The following is a 22,820-nucleotide window of genomic DNA, read 5'->3' as shown; positions in this document are numbered from 1 at the left end:
CTGAGCTTTTAAAAGCCCTGGGGTGACAGCAAGCTTTTGTGGACATTCTGGATTATTCCTTCTGTACTTTAACTCTCTGAGTCACCTCCACTCTCAGCAAGTTAGACCAATTCCACAAATTGGAAATCAGTCACCTGGAAAAAATACATTCTCAATACGATCCCAGATTGGCCATGGAAAAAGGATAGCTTGCACTGTCCCACCTCGGTTGGGCTTGCACAGGCCTGCTCTCCAAAAGAAACCTGTGTTCACAGCTGCAAGCTACATTCACTATGGATGCTCTGGAGGTTCCTTCCTAAACTGCTTAGATTAAAATAATTTTCTTGCTAACAATCAAAAAACTGATAATGCCAATCTGGCCTACAAGAAGCTAGTTTCTATTCTGTATTTTATCAGATGTGTATAATACATATGGTCATCACTGATATATGGTGAAAGATCTGCTCTAATATGAAAACTAAGTGATACTGGAGGATGATCCTGACCCACAATGAGCAGTGGGAACACCAGAGCCCTGTAGGGATGCCTGACAACCTAACACGTTGAGCACGCACGGCTCAGTAAGTTCCCTGTGAACACACATCTCCTGAGATCTCTCTATTTAATTGGAGGTGATCCTGTCCACCTAACACAGCACCTCATGTGGAGTAACAAAAGCCACCTGCAGGAGCTGTGGTGACGACTCACAGGGTAGAGCATCTGCTGCTCTCTCAGAAGAACCACATGGACGCTAACAATTGAGTAAAGTGTGTCAGTGATTACATCACAAAGTGTGTGTCCGAGACACAGCCACATTATCCACACAAAAGACACTGTCACACTGGGTACACCTTGGTGACTTTGAATTCACTTATTAGCCCAGGCTCCATGGAAAATGCAGAGATCCATCTGTAGCTGTCAGTTCTAAGTCCACAGGAAGGGACAGAACCCTTGAATAAGAATGATGGTCTTAAGAGTCAAGAGATAGAATTCAATTTTTATTCATAACAAATACATTTTTACAAAAAACAGGATTAAAATGAATAAAAATATTTAAAAATATTTGAAAGTAAAAATAGTAAGAAGAACATATAAATATGAAACAACAAAAAGAAAACTTCAATTAAAATCATAACAAAAATATTTCTAAAAGCATATTCTTAACGAACATTTAGAAGCACAGACGTATTGCTGTTTCTCCTCTAGCACACATAATGAAAGGCGGTCCCCCAAGTTGTCTCTCAAGTGCTGTTTTCTGAAGAAGAAAGTGAGTAAGACCTCAATCAGTCAGGATGGCTTAGTATGGTATATAAATTTAGCGTCTCTAAGAAATGACAAATTAACTCAGAGGATGAATACTCATCCAAAAAATGTTGTTACCATTCAGGATGTTGGTCATCAGGGACTCCTGAGAAAGCAACTTATTCTTCAGGAAGCTCTCTTACTGCTGTGTGTCCAATTCCAGCTCTCTTGCACTTTCTGAGACCTGGAGGAAGGCAGTTTTTCAGACACTGATTTGGTGGGGAAATGCAAGCCACCTGTCAGAATGCTGCCTTCTACCACCTCAGTTCTATTGGACAGTCGACATGGACCTTTTAACTGATATCATTGTTGCTAACTCTTTGGGAAGGGCAAAATCTCCAGAGAGCCTCACAGTAATGTGGGCTGCCAATATGGGACCCAGACTTATACCAGTGCAAACCAAGAACAGGGCAATGGGAAAAGACCTCATCGGGTTGCAGGAAGAAAGGAGATGTCCATATGTCACCAAGGTTAAAGCCAATGACAAGTACTAATTTGACATTTGCACTTGGTTCTTATCCCAAAGGTGCTTCCTACACAAGAGATCACATGACCACAGAGTGTCATTTGTCAAAGAACCAAGAAATTGTTCAAAACTCTACATGGGATCCAATGTATCACATGGATATGCAATAATGGGATATGTTATTCATCTGTCACCATTTCTAGACTGCAGCTTCAAAAAGAGCAGCAAAATATGCTTGCACAATAATTCAGTTTCTGAAAAGTGGTTAACTTCCTAGAATACTTGTGCATAGGCAGAGCAATGAACAATTCCATTACATGAGGTGGTTGGCTGGTTGTGAGTGTAAATTAGAAAGGTGGTAAGAGAAGCAAAGATGTATCAAATTGGCAAATTTTATCAGATATTGTTAAGCTAACACATCTGCTCGTCCCTACCTGATAATGCTGGTTCTGGCCGTTGATGGTCTTTATCTTTCTTGTTGAAGTCAACCAAATATTTCTGGTTCAGTGCACAATCAAGATGTACCTCCTTGTTCTCCTGCTTCAGTGGGACCAACTTCTTCCTACATGTGTTCTCCATCAGGAGCTGGCTGAGCAGGTTTCTGGAAATACAGTCTGCATAGTAAGATCATGCTGGCCCTTTCTCCCATTCCTACTCCCAAGTCCGACTAACTCTATCAGGTCCCAGATACCCATGAAGAATTAATAAAGTGCATCTTGATACATATAAGGCTGCTGCACAAACCATAAAAAGTTAATTCGGGGAAGAATAAATTGTTTGCTTGGCCTGACACCAATTAGAGTCCACACCTCTGAGAAAGAACATGGATCTACAACTATCCATGAAAGCCCAATGCATGGGGGCAACATCAATTAGTACTGGGCCAACACCCTCAAAGGAGGTCAGTAGAATCAAGAGAAGGTCATGCTAACCATGTGGTCCACGCACTGAATTTTGTAAAACCTGGTGTGACACCATAGGTCCAGGTCAGCCTAATAACCTTCTGCTGACTTCAATCAGTACTGTTCTCTCTAGAGCCTTCTGAAGATGCCTAGACAATCCTGGGATGAGGAACAGTCTTTTATGGAACTGAAAACTGAGTCCTAATGACCCTGGCACACTGATGTGTAAACAGCACAAGAGATAGAACCAGAGCTGAAGACCGTCCAATCCAGAACAAAGAAAGTCAGAAATGGCCATTCCACAAGTGATAGCCTTTCTGACCAGGACTTACCTAGAGAAGGTAATCTCCTTCTTCAGCTTATGGTTGTTCTCATGGACCTCAGTGTTCTCCATCTCTAAGTTGTGCAGAATTGACATGACCGCCTCCTCCATTCTCTCCAGGTCTTCATAATATGGATTTGGCCTGAAGTGTGGCCTGGCCCCAAATGATAGAATACAATGAACATCGGCATTTAGGAATATATGAACTCAGGGTGGGTCCTACATTACCCCAGGCTGCTGCCTGGATCTTCCAGCACTCAGTCCCCTGCCTAGCAAGTACAGAGACTCACCATAAACTCACTGCAATTACAATCTTGCAAAGCCACCAGCTGTCAAGGGCTTTGCAAATGCACACTGGGAACTCACTCTCCCTGACTTTATCCCTGAATTCTTCATTCAGACCACAAGTTCTGCTTTTAAATAAATGGAAGCAGATGAGTCCATTTTCAATCTCACTCCTCAGGGTCAGGTTCTGAATCTCCACTATATGGGAGGTGAGGTTTAGCACAGGGTGGTTAGGGAGGTACAGCTTTCTAGAACCCAAAACCTTAACAGGATAAGAAAAACGTGATCTTGCAGACCCAGGAATGAAACAAGAGCATTTGGAGCAATTCATACCTGTTCTTCATGGATCTCTCTGTCAGAAACCTCAGGCGATCTCTCAGGTCATTTCTCTCCTCGGTAATGAGCTGCAGCTCTTTAATCAGCCTCTCCTTTTCCTTCATGGCCTGATTCTTGCTTAGGTCAGTGCCAGGGGATGATGTTTCTCTCCCAGAGTCTGTAGGTAGAAGAACACAAGTGAACCTGCATGGGGAGAATGCATAGAGTGTTCATAGACCTCAGTGAGGCCTAAACAGGAGAACAAGTCAGGAACCCAGTGTCACTGCTAGGCGCTTGTTCTATGCTTAAGAGACCTCCTCAGGGGATCTCAGTTCTCCCACTACTCTATAGAGACCAAGAGATGTAAGCAGCCAGGTGTTCCCTATTCCGGACATCACGTGCTTACATGTACCATGGAGATGGCTTCTCCAGGATTATTATCAGCTGAACAGGGTACAGCTTGGTTTCAGGACCCTCACCCCTGTGGCTTCAGAACTCAGATGATAAATTCACCATCCACAAAACTTGAGTGATTGGAGACACTCAGATGTCCTACCCTGATACTCTAAGCCAACAACTTTGGATTTAAAACGCATTTCCAGGGAGGATATGTTCAACAGACTTATCAGTGTCCCTATGTGAAATACCAAATGCCCCAGAAGTGCGAATAGGTTACAGGCTGAATCTTGGTCTACACATTCCAAATAGTTTTGGTATTGTAGAAAAATTTTTGTAACATACAACCTCTAATATATAAAGCAAACGATGACCGTGCCAGTTAGAAGAAATTAGAGAAGGTCTAAGAACATAAGGTTATTGCCTGGAGCACAATCTCTCCCTGTTACTACTGCCAGATACCCACTGTATTTAAAGAAGCAATGATAGTGAAATACATTGCTGCCCTGTCTAAACTCAGAAAAGGTGGACCCTCCATGAACACTGATGGTGTTATTATATCAATGTAACAGAGCAAATGAACTGAAAAGTAAAGACCAGAAGTTCACAGTATAATAGCATTGGCCTTACCATATCCTCCCAGTGGGGATGGGGAAACTAAAGTTCTGAAATCCTTGACTTTAAGGAATTGTGATATTCATGGAAATTCAATTCCTTTTCAGATGCTCCAGTTGTTGTGGCCCATTGCTAGAAAGGTCAGCTTAAGCCTGCAGCCCCCTTGACAGGAAGCTCAAAATACACTGCCCAGAACTTACTCCACATTCCCCAGAAGTGCTGTCTTTCTCCATCATTACTTTGAGACGAAAGGCCAGACTCCTTCACTCTAGTCTCTTCAGAATCGACGTTCCCCCTCCCAAAAAGCTTGCGAAGACGGGAAAACATGTCTTAGCTTGTAACCGCCAGACTCAGACTGAGAGAAACTAGGGCACTGGTTGTCACTACAACACTGGTGACATCACAGAGGATGCTAGAACTCACTAGGAGACAATAGAATGTCCAAGAAGGGACAGCTGATGTCATGGGGAGCAGACTTTGCCTCCCTGCTAATGTTCTCCCTGTACTGAGCATAAGCAGAGGTGCCCTTTCCAGGAGACTTTCCTGGGGCAGAGCCACTGAGCATCTCCTGCTTCCAAAGCCAAATTTTCCTCTAGGCTTGATTATAAAAAAACCTTAGTAATTCCTATGCATCTAAATGAATATTTCCTTCCATATCTTGCCCCAAAATGTCTCACTAACTCAAATTGTCCTCATTCACCAATGTTAGCCATTAAAACTTCCTGAGATTTCTTACCAGCTTGAATATGCAGTCAAAAGTTCTCCTGTCTCATTATGTACAGGTGCTTTATATCACATCAAGAAATAGTCTGCATGGTAGGTTACAACATGGGCGTGTGTTAGGGGAACACTCATGAAGTCATGTGCTTAGCAATCGACAATTGCCAGAAAATTCCTTAGTTGAAAGAGTTGAAGTCTTTATGGTGCTAGGAAAAGTGTGGAGACCAGTTGGCAGAGGAAAGTGCAATATTGGGACCACGAGTGAAGGGAACCTCATGCTGCTTGTGGGGTTCTCCTCTCTGTACCAATGTCGCCAAAGGAGCACTGATCACAGGCCTGAGTAAGATACATCATGTGCTTTTATCAGAAAAATAAAATAGTCAAGAGATATAGGGGATGCACATAAACTGCTAAATGGTGCTTATCCATTAAGTGGATAGAGCAAGGTCCCAGCACCTGTACACTGGGAAATGGCCACCCCACCAAACACAAAACCACCTATCATAGTAAATAATGAATACTTTATAGAATGCACACATTAACACTGATTGATCACATCCATAGTTCAAATTTTGTGGGCAAATTCATGGCCTTAACTATCTTTCTCTCAACATATATAGCAAAAATAGGAAAGAAAGAGAAAAGAAAAAGTCAAAACAAAAAGCTCAAGCTTCTCATATGAAGATTGCAGGAAGTGTTTTATGGGAGTCAGTTCTGATTGGGCCATTTTAGATAGAACAGTGCATAGTGACCCTTAATGTGATGGGCCTTTAGAAAGCTTTTTGCAATATTGGAATTTTAACAAACCTCATCCAGAACATACAGAAGAGGCAAGGATGTGATCACCATGTCCTTGCTCTGAATCAGGTCATTTTTCTGCATCCTTGATTGTCAGGCATAGAACAGCAACAATCTGAAATAGCTGGTAGACATGGGAAATCGTGGCTAAAACTATAATTGTGGGTTACACACCTCAACTGTCAAAGACTAATGCTGTCCTCACAGTCCTTGGAGGCCACTCTTGTAAGCCTATGTATCGCAAAGTGGAAGGAGGTTTATCTGAGCTCAAAGAGAACCTGGCCAGCCAGGTAGAGGTAACTTGTGATACTTGAGACCCTGTCTAAAACCAGCATAGAAACCCACACTTCATTCAAAGCGTCATCTACGAATTCTCGATTATCTGCCATTCTCTCCCTACCAGTCGTTCAGTTTGGAATGTTAGGAAAAAAGTGGAACTGATCTTTCTATTCTAAGGAACTTGATCTCCATTTTCTTGCATACACATTAAGAGTGCATACAAATGGATATCACTATCTGAACATCTTAGTATTATCTACTCTGTATATGTAGCATAATACTGTGCCTATGACAATCTCAAGCTTCCTTGTGTGTTGTTGCCCCATCAAGAAGTGTGATGTACTGAGGCCAATATCCAGGGATCCTTTCAAGGGGTTAGAGTAAATCATCAGAGATACTGCACTTCTTTGTCCTTAGATTAAATTGAGTGACACAATGTGAACCTGGTGGGCTATTTAACCTTGCATCTTTCTCCCAACCCCACCTTTCTGAGTTCAGTCCATGGCAGAATTTGTTCCCCACCATCGTAGATATTTCTTTGTATATTTCCACAAGAGCCAGGTTTCTTTTTTTTTAGTAGAATTAGTTGTAGTCAATCAACTGCTGCCCTATGTAAGAAATGATTAGTATCTATTGTAATTTACCACACTGTAATTGTGTATAGGAGTACATTGTTGGAAATCCGGCATTACTGAGTAATTGGAAACCAGCGCTGTGGCCTTGCCTTTCTGTGCCTCTTCCTGGCTCACAGGCAGCAGGGGGCAGACCTTGAGTTCCTCTTCAGGGACAGAGTGATGTTGAATGGGCACTGAGCAGGCAGAGAAACACAGCTGAGGCAGCTCCTTTCAGTTATCAAACACATCATCTCCTTCCCATCTTAAGGGCTACTGCTGAGGTCTTGCCCCCATAGCTACCTTAACAGCAGCGAATTTGTTACACAGCAACCAGCTCTTTCCTATTGTTCTGTAATATGCCTCCACATCATGGATGCCAACAAACAAACAAAAAACAAAAAAACCTGACATTGAACTGTGAGGTGCTGGTCACATACCCTGTTATGTTCTGTATGTTATGAGGTTTCTTAATCTTAACAAGTTCCCCAACTATAAACTTCATGAACTTGATAAATGCACTAATTTCTGTTGATCCATTACCATCTGCTGTTGCTGTGTTTAGATGGCTCTAAGACCAAGATGGCTTATTGGAACAAAGATATATTTTGGGTACAAGAATCTTCTTTTGGGTCAGTACAACAAAATGAATTATTAGCCGTAATTAATGTATTGCAGGAATTTACTCATGATGTAAAAGTATTATAGCTGAGTCCGCTTATGTTGTAGGAGTAGTACAGAATATTGCGACTGCTGTTGTTTCTACATCTAAGCCGATATTAAATGTTATGCTCACATATTAAAGGACTATTGTTATTATGAAACTCTAGAATATTCATTGCACATATTAGATTACATTCAAAATTGCCAGGATCTTTAACACATGGCAATCATATGGTAGATCAATTAGTGGCATTTGCTACCCCAGAAGAAAACAGTCATAATCATGCCAATGCAGGATATTTGCATATTAAATATAAGGTTCCCTATTCTGAAGCCAAACAAATTATTGCTAATTGTCGTATTTGTGAGCCTTCACTTATAAAATGTATTCCATCTGAAATTAATCCCAGAAGAATGCAACCTAATACATCGTGGCAGATGGATGGAACCCATATTTCTGAGTTTGGTTGCCTTTCATATATACATGTAAGCATAGATAATGTTTCAAAATTTGTATTGGCTACACCATTGCCAGGAGTACGCACTGCTCATGTTATACAGCATCTATTGGAAATTTTGCTGTTATGGGACTGTCCTCTAAAATTAAAACTGATAATGGACCACCATATATTTCTTATCAATTTAAACAATTTTATCAACGATATCATATTGTACATATTACTCATATAGAACACAATTCACCAGGACAAGCTTTTGTTGAAAGGGTTCACCATACCCTGAAATGACAAATTATAAAATCAAAAAGGAGGAAAAGAGATGACCTTATGCAGCCTGAATGGAGTTTGCAGACCAGTCCCAGAGCTATATTGGCACAAGCATTATATGTTATTAATTTTCTTAATTTACCACAAAGTGAAGTTATATCAAGAGCCGATAGACACTTTGTTGAACTTCCCCCAGAAGGCATCGAACAGACAGTATGGATAAAATTGTCGGAGATGCTGAATGGCAGGAAGGGACATCATTGTATACAGGGGAGAGGGTTTTGTCTCATTACAGGATGGGAGACAATTCTGGTTACCCGGGAGATGGATCCAAGCCCAGAATGATAAGAACCGCACCCTACCCTCAAAGGAATCCAGTTAAACCAGCTACATTTTCTCCTAATGGATATTCTCCCGAGACGAAGGAGGTGTCCTCCATTACTGAGGCCCTGGCTTCTCTTAGTGTCAAGAAATGACAATGGATAAGGATCCATGCAGTGACAACCCCATTACCTGTGTGGGGTCACGTGAAGCGATTAAGCACTGAAAGGAAAAAATGTTGTCTCCTACAGGAAAGTCCTTTACTGCTGAGCACGTATTGTTAGCAGTGTGTGTTTTACTCACGGTTTCTTCTGCTGCAGCCAATGCGAGTTATCAGGCTTATATTCCTTGTCCACCTTTATTTGAACCTGCTAATTGGGGGGAAACAGATGTGGTTTTATACACCACCCCAAGCATTTTATCATCTCTTCGGAATAATTTGACTTTTTGAATAGATATGATGGAGCTCTGTATAATTTTCCTTATGCTGGTTTAAAGATGCCTTTGTGTTTAGGAAAGAGACCAGGCCTACAAATGGGTTATTAAAATTGGCTATTACCAGGAATAATTGTTACAAGCTCCAGGATTGACAGCTTTGTCTATAACCAAAATTGGAATAACATTACATTTGTTAGCCAGCCAGTATATTCTATTTGTGCTCGGTTTACTTATACAGGCTTAAAATATCTCCCATGCAATTGGAAATATTGCCCTGGCATGTTTGGAAAAATTATTGAAGATAAATGAATAAATTGGGGTCCTTATGGCCAATCATTAATACATGTTCAGAATGGAATGTTACCACTTGTGATTTGTCAAATGTTACCAGGATGAACTGAGAGGAGAATGAAAGCCTTAATGGATGCTTGCTGATGGAATGTGGAGATGGAGGCATTGCTGATGTTCGACTGGCCTCTGTGGAAGATCCTACTGAGTTTCAAGCTCATTTGTGGAAGACTGTCACTGCATTAAAAGAAGGTGTGCTTGCTAATGGAAGCTTTTCTTGGCCTGCTCAATCTGCCTCTCAGTATAATTTTACGATGTTTAAGAAAGAAAAGCTTAACACTATGCCATATTTATTTTTAATATGTATATTTAATTTTAATAATGGATTTGCTTATATTAGCTGTCATTTGTATTCATGTATTAATTCATCTGTTCAGTTTAGTATGAATCAAGATTCTATTATTATATGCAGCAAAAATATTTCTCTTGATGCCTGTTAATTTGGGATGTCATTGGTCTCAAGATCCCCTTAATCATGTCATTATTGTTTTTTTTTAATACTCTGCTGAAGAGAAGTAAAAGAATTCTTGGAGTCATTGTTGCGACTATAGTTAGCCTTATTTCTGTTTCTACTTTTACAGCGGTTTCCAGCATAGCATTAAAAACACCTATTGAGACAAAGCATTTTGTTGAAGACTGGCATAAAGATTCGCATGAGTTATGGATAGTGCAAACTAAAATTGATATTAGACTTCAACATCAAGTAGGTATTTCAAAACAAACAGTAGAATGGTTGGGTCGAAAGATGTTATCTTTGGAAAAATATGAGGATTTAAGATATGATTGAAATCCTACTACTTTTGTGTTAATAAATATATGGATAATGATACAGAACATGATTGGAAGTTAATTCAAGCCTATTTAGAAGGTGATGAAAGTGCTACAAAAGTAATTAATGCCTTGAAATATGATGCTCAATGAAATACGATACGATGCTGTCTTTTGGTAAACAGCTAGAAGATACTACCCCTATGGAAATAGCTAAATTATTGGCTGATCAATTGACAGGATTAGATCCCAAGGCTTGGCTTCAAAGGATTTTCCATAGCTTGGGAGGAGCTAGTTTTGGTATAATCTTATGTACATTGTATATTATGTTGCTTTATTTTTACATGACTAAACCCCTACAAGGACATGTAGCTATGTCATGGATAGTGTTTCTTTTAAAACAAAAGAAAAAAGAAGGAATTGTTAAGACATAGAGATGCAGCTCCCAGGCAGGGTCAAGAAAGGCCTGGTGACAGATTCAAGTAGAGCTGGAATGCCACCCTGGAGAATAAAATGTTTCTGTCACTTGGCCTTAAACTATGTTCTGCTGTGTCCCGTTTCTGTGGAAGCGGTTCTAACGCTCTCTTGGTAATGATGAGTATATTTTGATTATAATAAGAGAGGTGATTTGTTATATGAATATTTTGAGAAGAAGCTTTTGTTTATTCGTATTTCTTTGTTTAGTCTTCCCTCAATTGTTCCTGGTATCCTGGGAATAATGATCTTATGGTATCTTGACAAAATGAAAATTGTATTACTGCATATTCCTAGCATTATAAGGACTAATAAATCTTACAACTGCGTGCAGTTTCTTCTGCCTTTGCTCTGTGCCCCCTGTGTCCTGGTGATATGCGACCATACCCAGGGCCCCCAATTCACTAGACATTGACAGTGGGTCACCCCACAAAACACAGAAGCATCTACCTTAGTCAAAAATGGACATTTTATTGAATGCATACACTAACACTGATTGATCACATCCATAGCTAAGATATTAGGGGCAGAACGGTTGCCCAAAATACATTCCTCTAAACTTATGAAGCTAAAGAAAGAAAGAAAGAAAGAAAGAAAGAAAGAAAGAAAGAAAGAAAGAAAAGAAAAAGAGAAAAACACAAAAAACTTAAGCTTCTCATAGGAAGTTCGCAGGAAGTGTTGCTGGTAGTCAGTTCTGATTAGGCCATTTTAGATAGAACAGTGCATAGTGACCCTTAATATGTTGGGTCCTATATAAAGCTTTCTGCAATATTGGAATTTTAACGAAACTCATCTAGAACATAGAAAACAGGAAAGGATGTGATCACCATGTCCTTGCTCTGTATCAGGTTATTTTTCTGTGTCCTTGATTGTCAGGCATAGAACAGCAACAATCTGAAATAGCTGGTGGACATGGAAAAACGTGGCGAAAACTATAGTTGTGGGTTACACACCTCAACTGTCAAAGGCTAATGCTGTCCTCAGAGATCTCAGAGGCCCCTCTTGTAAGACTATCTATTGGGATGTGGAAGCAGGTTTATCTGAGTTCAAAGTGAACCGGGCCAGCCAGGGAGAGGGCAACATGTGATACTTGAGACCCTCTCTAAAACCAGCACAAAAACCAACCCTTCATTCAAAGCATCATCTATTAATTCTTTATTATTTACCACTTTCTCCCTACCAGCCTTTCAGTCTGGCATGGTAGAAAAGGACTGGGAATGATTTTCAATTCTAATGACCTTGATCTCTCTTTCCTTAGGTCCACATTAAGAACACATGCAAATGGGTATCACCATCTGAACAACTTAGTATCATCTACTCAGTATATCTAGCCTAATACTGTGCTATGACAATCTCAAGCTTCCTTGAGTTTCGCCGACCTAGCAAGAATTATGAAGTACTGAGGCCACACCCAAGTGATCCTTACAAGGGGTTAGAAGAAAGCCATGAGAGATGCTCCACTTCTTTGTCCTTAGATTAAATCACATTGACACAATGTGAACCTGGTGGACTATTTAACCAGACATGTTTCTCCCAACCCCACCTTTCTGAGTTCAGTCCATGTCAGAATTCATGCCCCACCATCCTAGATACAGAGTTTAGTGATATGTAATTGTTATCTAAACCTGTGTATTAAATTTTGTCATTTTGTTAATTTTTCTGGTTTTCACCACCTTCTTTGATTAACTGTCCTACTTTTGTTAATTTATCTCCTGTGTTCTCTGGTATTTTATCCTTCCCTCAAACTAAAGTATTCCTTTTAGGATCCTCTAGAGAGCTGTCTTACTGGTTATATTTTGTTAAATTTATTTTTAGTATGCATTAGTCAGTACAGTAGCTGGGCAGCTGCTGCCCTCCATGGTATCAGATCTACTTTCCAAACAATAGCTCTCAACTCTTACTGACTGTGTAGCATCTTGGCTGCTCTTTGTTCCCCTTGGACAGCCCTCAGGACCAGGCTCTCCTCTCCCTTAACCATGGCTGCTGTCCTCTTCCTCTCCCCTCTCCATCACACAAGTTCTTCCTTTATTCTCTGGCAGCTTCTTCTTCCTTCTTCCCTCCTCATGATCCTCTCTAGCAAAGCCCTCAAAGCTCCCCTCCCCCATCTCTCTGCTGTGCAGCTGTTGGCTGTTGGCTTCTTTATAATCACAGTTAACTGGGAGCAGGGTCAGTTTTGGGGGGTTAGCCAGTCTTGAGTTCTCCAAATTAGAATTAAAATACAAGCAGAATTAGGCCAATACACTACAGGGGATTCTTTTGTTTTGTTTTGGTTTAATTTTTGTTTTACCTTTTTACTATTTATTTTATTTTTGGCTATTTTATTAATTTGTTATTTTATTTACTTATATTTTAACTGTGGCCCTCTTTCCAGTATCCCCTCATCAAGCCTCACTTCCCATTTCTGCTCAGCTTTGCCTATGTGACAGTGCTCCCTGGCCACACATACCCATTCCCACCTCACACCTCTAGGATCCCTATTTGGTGGGCAACAGGTTTCACAAGAGCCAAGGGCCTACCACTGCATTAATGCCAGGGAAGTCAATCAATCCTCTTCTACACAGTGACCTAGAACCATAGACCCATTCTTGTATACACTTTGGCTGGCAAAAGTGGTCCCTAGGAGCTGGGGGATTGGTGACAGAGGGTCTGGTTAGATATTAAAGACCAATGATTGCTGCTTTCCCTTCTTTTTCTGATTGTGGGTGAAATTATGTTTGTGTGCTTGTCTTTTTTTCTTTTTGAAATTATTTCGAGGTGATTAATTTCTTGCTTTTTGGGGGTATAGTTTAGCTCATTGTCTTTGAGTTTCCTCCTATTATCATCTGTTATGGTGTCTTAGAGAAAAATATTGTTTAAATTTGGATTTCTCATGAAATATCTTGGTTTCTCCATTCATGATGATTGAGAATTATGCTGGGTATAGGATCCTGGGTCTGCATTACATCTGTTCAGGATTTCCTGGCTTTTGGAGTCTCTGTTGAGAAGTCTGGTGTAATTCAGATAGGTATGAATTCATTTGTTACTGCATATTTATACCTTACCCCTTTTAATATTCTTTCTTTGATCTGTGCATTTAGGGTTTTAATTGTTATATGAATGGAGGAATATTTTCTGGTCTGCTCCCATGTGTCAGCTTCTATGGCAGTGGTTCTCAACACTCCTAGTGCTGCACACCTGTAATACAGCGCTTCATGCTGTGATGACTCCCACCATGAAATTATTTCATTACTACTTCATAAGTAATATTGCTACTCTTATAAGTCATAATATGCAAGGTATCTGATATACAATCTTTGTGAGTGGTCATGGCCCAGAGTTTGAGAAACATTGCATTATATACACTTTTATTTTTTTTTTTAAAGAGAGGCCTTCATCTAAGAAGATCCTGATGCAGGTGTGAGAGCAGAGACACCCTGACGTAGTGACAAGTTAGGAGGCCCAAGGCCACTTGCCTTAATGGCAACAGATATTCCTGGCTAAAGGCACAATCTGAAATCACTGTCCCCAGGACATTTCTTACCTCAGTTTTCCCCCATTACACGGTGTGTCTGCTTGGCCATGTCTGTCCAGGAATTCAGTCCCTGTCGTCTCTGATACAGACAGAATGCTAAAGGTGAGAATGTTTCCCTCTGTTGGCTCCCAGTCACTTCTATAGAAGTGAGTTCAAATCCCCCGTGGGTAAATATGTGTCTCACATAGTGTGTGAGACTTGAAATGTCATCCTTTTTGTTGACAAAAACCAACTCTCACTTCAGATTTACAGCTGACCAACATTTAGTTTCAGGAGAATGAAGAAGCTGGCCAGGCCTGCAGAGTCAGATTCCCTCCCTGCCTGGGACAATCCCACCCACTGCAGACTTCAGCTTCACCTAGCAGCTGTTATCAGAAAATCTGACCTTAAGGTTCTGAAGTCCACACATGCACAAACCCTAACGTTGTTAGATGGTGGATATGGGGTTTTTCTCCAATTTAAAATCATTCAGGCCTCTTTTCTCCCCTGGGATGCACTTTGTTCTCTCAGGACTGTTCTTCTCAGAAGTCAACTCTCAGAAGGGGCACTTTGCTCTAACTCGTCCATGGGACCCACCCAGCATTGTGACTGGAGGATCCTATGGAGTTGTAGCTCTGAGCTGGGAGGGGCAGCTCTCACCCTGACTTGAAGAAGCCTGTTTTCACAGCTGAGCTAGATCTGAGGAACAGATGCTTTTAAAGAAGCATGTGAAATCATCTCCTGCAGGAGAGCTCACTATGCAGGGAAAGTCACACAGGACAGGGAAAGTGGCTTCCCAACTTCCCCAGGGCGCTCAAATCAGGGAAGGTACCTGATTTCAGAGAGTTTGAGAAAGGCCTCCATCTTCCTGAAAGACTTCCCTCAATCATAAGTCCCACCACTATCCCAGGCTCAGCAAAGCCCTCCACCTGCCATTTTCCTGCAAAGGAAACCCAGTGTGGAGAATTGAGGATAACACTTCTAGGAAATGGGCGACACAAGTCTCTGGGGGTCCTGGCCTGGAGTCTGTCCCTTAGGCTCTCCTCACTTCCCCTAGGTGCCTAGGGCAGAGGCAGGGTCAGGAGTAGGGGGAGGGGCAAGTTCATGGTCAGGGGCAGGGTCAGGGGCAAGCAGTGACCTCCAGCCACAAGATAGGCTTTGGGTGCATGGAACAAGCAGCAGCAGAGCTCGCCCTGCCCTCCTCCTCTCTGGAGTGGGAAAGCATGGAGACCTGAGAGGTTGGGAAGAGTTGGGGAACTCACAGCTGCTTTCCTCTGGCTGCAACTGCAAGTGCAGGGCCAAAGAAGCCAGAGAGGCTCAGGGGATTCCCCGATTTCCTGATGTCATTGTCCTTGTGGATATCCAGGTTGAAGGCTGTGCTTGGCTGGGCCAGAAGACCTGCAGACAGGTAGAAGATGCACAACTGGCCTGTGACCTCCCTGGGCATCCACTGGGACCCAGCTCAAGTGGCCACAGACACTCACCACGCACCCTGCCCCAGCCCTAAGCCTGTGCACACCAAGGCCACAGCACCTCTGCTAGTCCCTCCCACCATGAGCACCCCCCCCTGGCACCCTGGCTTGCTTATACTCTCTGTAGGGAGTTCCTTGTGTGGTTTAGACACCAGGTTGATTATGGCCTCAGAGAAGGAGTTTCACATCGTTCCTTCTCTTTCAATATAGTGGAATAATTGAAGCACTATTGTTATTAGGTCTTCATTAAAAGTCTGATAGGATTCTGCATTAAAGCCATATGGCCTGAAATTTCACTTTTTAATTTTTGGAGGGGCAAACTATACTGACTGTATCTATTTTCTTCTGAGAATTATCCATGTACCTTCCCAGATCTGTGTTTATGTTCGTAGTTGTTATCTGTCTAGAAAATACCAATATCAAATAGATTTTCAGTTTTCTTGAGTAAAGGCCTCTGAGATAAGACCTAATGTTTGTTGAATTTGTTCATTTTCTATTGTTAGATCCCTCTTTCCATTTCTAATTATGTCAACTTAAGTATTGTCTATGGTGTGCAGTTTGTTTGTGGAGGAGTTGCCTATGTGGTGGATCTTTTCAACAAAAATACAAAAAAAGAAACAAACAACAAAACAAACAAACAAACAAACAAACAAAAAAACAAAAAAAACCCAAACCACAGGTCTTGGTTGCCTTGACTCTTTGTGTTTTTCACTTTGTTTGTAATTGCCTGATTTGATTTGAGCCCTAAATTAATTTCCTGCCATAAAATCCTACCTGACAGTCTATGGGATCAGGTTTGGCCTCATCTTGGTAAGAGCAACGTATAACTACTGAAGCTTTTCCTGCTCTCTGTAGTGGTGATGACGTGAAACCCTTACTGAAAACAATGCATAGCACGTTTTAGGCTGTATTAAAGCAGGCCACCATTTCAGTGTTCCCTGCAAGGTGCCATGGGACAGCACTAGCATGAGTCTGCATGTACCTTGACAGTTTTCGTTAGGGACTACACACACACACACACACAGACACACACACAGACACACACACACACACACACACACACTTTACTGACATGGTGCACATTCTTTCCACACAAAGAAGAAAGTGAGTAGTAATGAAAACACACCAATAATGGAATTGATGGAGGGAGCTGTGGGGAAGCTGGGGCTTAGAGTTACTTAAAGGCCCTGTGCAGGCTCTCCTTTTGTTGGAGGAGAAACTTCACGTGCAATGTGGTTCTTTATTTTCTTTCTCTAAAGCACAGAGGGCTAGGGTGGATCACAGGGCTTTGAGCATGTTCGGCAAGTGCAGTCACATTGAATTAAATCCTAGGGCTGGAACCTATTAATCTTCTACAAAATTACAGAGCAGCCTGGATGAAGACTCTCAGCTGCAAAGGTGGACATCTCAAGACAGGTACTGGACAATGGCTGACAGACTTGACTGAAGACTGGAAATGTTTTGCTATCTCACAGGAAAAGAAGGCTCCTCCTACCACACTGTACTCTAAGGACAGTTTATTCAGGTTAGGATGACATGAAGTATTGTCTCATGTCAAAGATGTCAGCACAAAGTATCCAAGGTATTGTATGCCAATGGTAGCATCAACAGAACAAAGCACACAGTGTCATGAAGACATAAATTATGAGTTTGTGTAGCAAGACCCAGGCCTCTTCCAGGGTCTTAGATAGTAACTGAGAACCTCAAATACGGTGGCGATGTGATAGTGTGTGGTGAATCTAGTTACAACTAGTTTCTATTGTGACACAGATGACACTTTTTGTGTCATGTTCAGCTTATAATGAATGACTAGACCTAAGCATGAGAATAACCAAATACTACATTGCTTCTCTAGCTGCTGAGCTTTTAAAGCCCTGGGGTGACAGCAAGCTTTTGTGGACATTCTGGATTATTCCTTCTGTACTTTAACTCTCTGATTCACCTCCACTCTCAGTAAGTTAGATCAATTCCATAAATTGGAAATCAGTCACCTGGAAAAAATACATTCTCAATATGATCCCAGATTGGCCATGGAAAAAGGGTAGCTTGAACTTTCCCACCTAGGTTCTGGGCCTGCACAGGCCTGCTCTCCTAAAGAAACCTGTGTTCACAGCTGCAGGCTACATTCATTATGGATGCTCTTGAGGATCCTCCCTAAAGTGCTTAGATTAAAATAATTTTCAAAAAACTCATTATGCCAATCTGGCCTACAGGAAGCTAGTTTCTATTCTGTATATTATCAGATGTGCATAATACATATGGTCATCACTGATAATAGGTGAAAGATCTGCTCTAATATGAAAACTAAGTGATGCTGGAGGATGATCCTGACCCACAATGAGCAGTGGGAACACCAGAGCCCTGTAGGGATGCCTGACGACCTAACACGTTGAGCACGCACGCCTCAGTAATTTCCCTGTGAACACACATCTCCTGAGATCTCTCTATTTAATTGGAGGTGATCCTGTCCACCTAATACAGCACCTCATGTGGAATAACAAAAGCCACCTGCAGGAGCTGTGGTGATGACTCACAGGGTAGAGCATCTGCTGCTCTCTCAGAAAACTACATGGACCCTAACAATTGGGTAAATTGTGTCAGTGATTACATCATAAAGTGTGTGACAGAGACACAGCCACGTTATCCACACAAAAGACACTGTCACACTGGGTACCCCTTGGTGACTTTGAATTCACTTATTAGCCCAGGCTCCATGGAACATGCAGAGATCCATCTGTAGCTGTCAGTTCTAGGTCCACAGGAAGGGACAGAACCCTTGAGTAAGAAAGATGATCTTAAGAGTCAAGAGATAGAATTCAATTTTTATTCATAACAAATACATTTTTACAACAAAACAGGATTAAAATGAATAAAAATATTTAAAAATATTTGAAAGTAAAAATAGTAACAAGAACATATAAATATGAAACAACAAAAAGAAAACTTCAATTAAAATCATAACAAAAATATTTCTAAAAGCATATTCTTAACGAACATTTAGAAGCACAGACGTATTGCTGTTTCTCCTCTAGCACACATAATGAAAGGCAGTCGCCCAAGTTGTCTCTCAGGTGCTGTTTTCTGAAGAAGAAAGTGAGTAAGACCTCAATCAGTCAGGATGGCTTAGTGGTATATAAATTTAGGGTCTCTAAGAAATGACAAATTAATGCAGAGGATGAATACTCATCCAAAAAATGTTGTTACCATTCAGGATGTTGGTCATCAGGGACTCCTGAGAAAGCAACTTATTCTTTAGGAAGCTCTCTTACTGGGGTGTGTCCAATTCCAGCTCTCTTGCACTTTCTGAGACCTGGGAGAGGAAGGCAGTTTGTCAGACACTGATTTGGTGGGGAAATGCAAGCCAGCTGTCAGAATGCTGCCTTCTACCACCTCAGTTCTATTGGACAGTCGACATGGACCTTTTAACTGATATCATTGTTGCTAACTCTGTGGGCAGGGCAAAATCTCCAGCAAGCCACACAGTAATGTGGGCTGCCAATCTGGGACCCAGACTTATACCAGTGCAAACCAAGAACAGGGCAATAAGAAGAGACCTCATCGGGTTGCAGGAAGAAAGGAGATGTCTATATGTCACCAAGGATAAAGCCAATGCAAGTACTAATTTGACATTTCCACTTGGTTCTTATCCCAAAGGTGCTTCCTACACAAGAGGTCACATGACCACAGAGTTTCAATTGTTCAAGAACCAAGAAATTGTTCAAAACTCTACATAGGATCCAATCTATCACATGGATATTCAATAATGAGATATGTTATTCATCTGTCACCATTTCTAGACTGCAGCTTCAAAAAGAGCAGCAAAATATGCTTGCACAATAATTCAGTTTCTGAAAAGTGGTTAACTTCCTAGAATACTTGTGCATAGGCAGAGCAATGAACAATTCCATTACATGAGGTGGTTGGCTGGTTGTGAGTGTAAATTAGAAAGGTGGTAAGAGAAGCAAAGATGTATCAAATTGGCAAATTTTATCAGATATTGTTAAGCTAACACATCTGCTCGTCCCTACCTGATAATGCTGGTTCTGTCCGTTGATGGTCTTTATCTTTCTTGTTGAAGTCAACCAAATATTTCTGGTTCAGTGCACAATCAAGATGTACCTCCTTGCTCTCCTGCTTTAGAGGGACCAACTTCTTCCTACATGTGTTCTCCATCAGGAGCTGGCTGAGCAGGTTTCTGGAAATACAGTATGCATAGTAAGATCATGCTGGCTCTTTCTCCCATTCCTACTCCCAAGTCCCACTAACTCTACCAGGTCCCAGATACCCATGAAGACTTAATAACGTGCATCTTGATACATATAAGGCTGCTGCACAAACCATAAAGAGTTAATTCAGGGAAGAATAAATTGTTTGCTTGGCCTGACACCAATTAGTGTCCACACCTCTGAGAAAGAACATGGATCTACAACTATCCATGAAAGCCCAATGCATTGGGGCAACATCAATTAGTAGTGGGCCAACACCCTCAAAGGAGGTCAGTAGAACCAAGAGAAGGTCATGCTAACCATGTGGTCCACGCACTGAATTTTGTAAAACCTGGTGTGACACCATAGGTCCAGGGCAGCCTAATAACCTTCTGCTGACTTCAATCAGTACTGTTCTATCTAGAGCCTTCTGAAGATGCCTAGACAATCCTGGGATGAGGAACAGTCTTTTATGGAACTGAAAACTGAGTCCTAATGACCCTGGAACACTGATGGGTAAACAGCACAAGAGATAGAACCAGAGCTGAAGACCGTCCAATCCAGAACAAAGAAAGTCAGAAATGGCCATTCCACAAGTGATAGCCTTTCTGACCAGGACTTACCTAGAGAAGGTAATCTCCTTCTTCAGCTTATGGTTGTTCTCATGGACCTCAGTGTTCTCCATCTCTAAGTTGTGCAGAATTGACATGACCGCCTCCTCCATTCTCTCCAGGTCATCATAATATGGATTTGGCCTGAAGTGTGGCCTGGCCCCAAATGATAGAATACAATGAACATCGGCATTTAGGAATATATGAACTCAGGGTGGGTCCTATATTACCCCAGGCTGCTGCCTGGATCTTCCAGCACTCAGTCCCCTGCCTAGCAAGTACAGAGACTCACCAGAAACTCACTGCAATTACAATCTTGCAAAGCCACCAGCTGTCAAGGGCTTTGCAAATGCACACTGGGAACTCACTCTCCCTGACTTTATCCACGAATTCTTCATTCAGACCACAAGTTCTGCTTTTCAATAAATGGAAGCAGATGAGTCCATTTTCAATCTCACTCCTCAGGAAGGGTCAGGTTCTGAATCTCCACTATATGGGAGGTGAGGTTTAGCACAGGGTGGTTAGGGAGGCACAGCTTTCTAGAACCCAAAACCTTAACAGGATAAGAAAAAGGTGACCTTGCAGACCCAGGAATGAAACAAGAGCATTTGGAGCGATTCATACCTGTTCTTCATGGATCTCTCTGTCAGAAACCTCAGGCGATCTCTCAGGTCATTTCTCTCCTCGGTAATGAGCTGCAGCTCTTTAATCAGCCTCTCCTTTTCCTTCATGGCCTGATTCTTGCTTAGGTCAGTGCCAGGGGATGATGTTTCTCTCCCAGCGTCTGTAGGTAGAAGAACACAAGTGAACCTGCATGGGAAGAATGCATAGAGTGTTCATAGACCTCAGTGAGGCCTAAACAGGAGAACAAGCCAGGAACCCAGTGTCACTGCTAGGCGATTGGTCTATGCTTAAGAGGCCTCCTCAGGGGATCTCAGTTCTCCCACTACTCTATAGAGACCAAGAGATGTAAGCAACCAGGTGTTCCCTATTCCGGACATCACGTGCTTACATGTACCATGGAGATGGCTTCTCCAGGATTATTGTCAGCTGAACAGGGTACAGCTTGGTTTCAGGACCCTCACTCCTGTGGCTTCAGAACTCAGATGATAAATTCACTATCCACAAAACTTGAGTGATTGGAGACACTCAGATGTCCTACCCTGATACTCTAAGGCAACAACTTTGGATTTAAAATGCATTTCCAAGGGAGGATATGTTCAATAGACTTATCAGTGTCCCTATGTGAAATACCAAATGCCCCAGAAGTGCAAATAGGTTACAGGCTGAATCTTGGTCTAAACGTTCCAAATAGTTTTGGTATTGTAGAAAAATGTTTGTAACATACAACCTCTAATATATAAAGCTAACGATGACCCTGCCAGTTAGAAGAAATCAGAGAAGGTCTAAGAACATAAGGTTATTGCCTGGAGCACAATCTCTCCCTGTTACTACTGTCAGATACCCACTGTATTTAAAGAAGCAATGATAGTGAGATACATTGCTGCCCTGTCTAAACTCAGAAAAGGTGGACCCTCCATGAACACTGATGGTGTTATTATATCAATGTAACAGAGCAAATGAACTGAAAAGTAAAGACCAGAAGTTCACAGTATAATAGCATTGGCCTTACCATATCCTCCCAGTGGGGATGGGGAAACTAAAGTTCTGAAATCCTTGACTTTAAGGAATTGTGATATTCGTGGAAATTCAATTCCTTTTCAGATGCTCCAGTTGTTGTGGCCCATTGCTAGAAAGGTCAGCTTAAGCCTGCAGCCCCCCTGACAGGAAGCTCAAAATACACTGCCCAGAACTTACTCCACATTCCCCAGAAGTGCTGTCTTTGTCCATCATTACTTTGAGACGAAAGGCCAGACTCCTTCACTCTAGTCTCTCCACAATCGACGTTCCCCCTCCCAAAACGCTTGCGAAGACAGAAAAACATGTCTTAGCTTGTAACCGCCAGACTCGGACTGAGAGAAACTAGGGCACTGGTTGTCACTACAACACTGGTGACATCACAGAGGATGCCAGAACTCTCTAGGAGACAATAGAATGTCCAAGAAGGGACAGCAGATGTCATGGGGAGCAGACTTTGCCTCCCTGCTAATGTTCTCCCTGTACTGAGCATAAGCTGAGATGCCCTTTCCAGGAGACTTTCCTGGGGCAGAGCCACTGAGCATCTCCTGCTTCCAAAGCCAAATTTTCCTGATTATAAAAAACCTTAGTAATTCCTATGCACCTAAATGAATGTTTCCTGTCAAATCTTTCCCATAAAATGTCTCATCCTAACTCAAATTGTCCACATTCACCAA

The 22,820-nt window shown here is 41.8% G+C and overlaps 1 protein-coding gene across 2 annotated transcripts; it reads right to left on the bottom strand.

Annotated features, from left to right (window-relative positions):
• Positions 1-964: 964 nt before the first annotated feature.
• Positions 965-22,495, bottom strand: LOC147999032 (disks large homolog 5-like). Of its 2 annotated transcripts, none has more exons than XM_087595716.1 (6): positions 22,324-22,495; positions 21,130-21,289; positions 2,982-3,125; positions 2,182-2,348; positions 1,360-1,465; positions 965-1,234 (listed from the first exon to the last, which is right to left on the bottom strand). In XM_087595716.1, the coding sequence occupies exons 1-5, from the start codon at positions 22,448-22,450 to the stop codon at positions 1,401-1,403; spliced, it is 663 nt and encodes a 220-aa protein (XP_087451842.1). In that variant the 5' UTR covers positions 22,451-22,495; the 3' UTR covers positions 965-1,234; positions 1,360-1,400. The 2 variants fall into 2 exon arrangements, with proteins under 2 accessions (XP_087451842.1, XP_087451841.1); XM_087595715.1 differs by lacking the exons at positions 21,130-21,289; positions 22,324-22,495 and adding exons at positions 3,590-3,749; positions 4,783-4,939.
• Positions 22,496-22,820: the final 325 nt, after the last annotated feature.

The sequence above is a fragment of the Rattus norvegicus genome, chromosome 19 (assembly GCF_021556685.1).
Source record: "Rattus norvegicus strain SHRSP/BbbUtx chromosome 19, alternate assembly SHRSP_T2T, whole genome shotgun sequence".
NCBI lineage: Eukaryota > Metazoa > Chordata > Mammalia > Rodentia > Muridae > Rattus > Rattus norvegicus.
This window is presented reverse-complemented; position numbering and strand designations above follow the sequence as displayed.

What these genes read in the sequence shown, in the direction of transcription:
- LOC147999032 (XM_087595716.1), bottom strand. Translation starts at nt 22,450, where the DNA reads ATGTTTTTCTGTCTTCGCAAGCGTTTTGGGAGGGGGAACGTCGATTGT. An exon ending in GCACTTCTGGGGAATGTGGA is followed by an intron (nt 21,290 to 22,323) that starts GTAAGTTCTGGG and finishes TTCTACCTACAG; the next exon opens with ACGCTGGGAGAGAAACATCA. An exon ending in AAGGAGATTACCTTCTCTAG is followed by an intron (nt 2,349 to 2,981) that starts GTAAGTCCTGGT and finishes CTGTATTTCCAG; the next exon opens with AAACCTGCTCAGCCAGCTCC.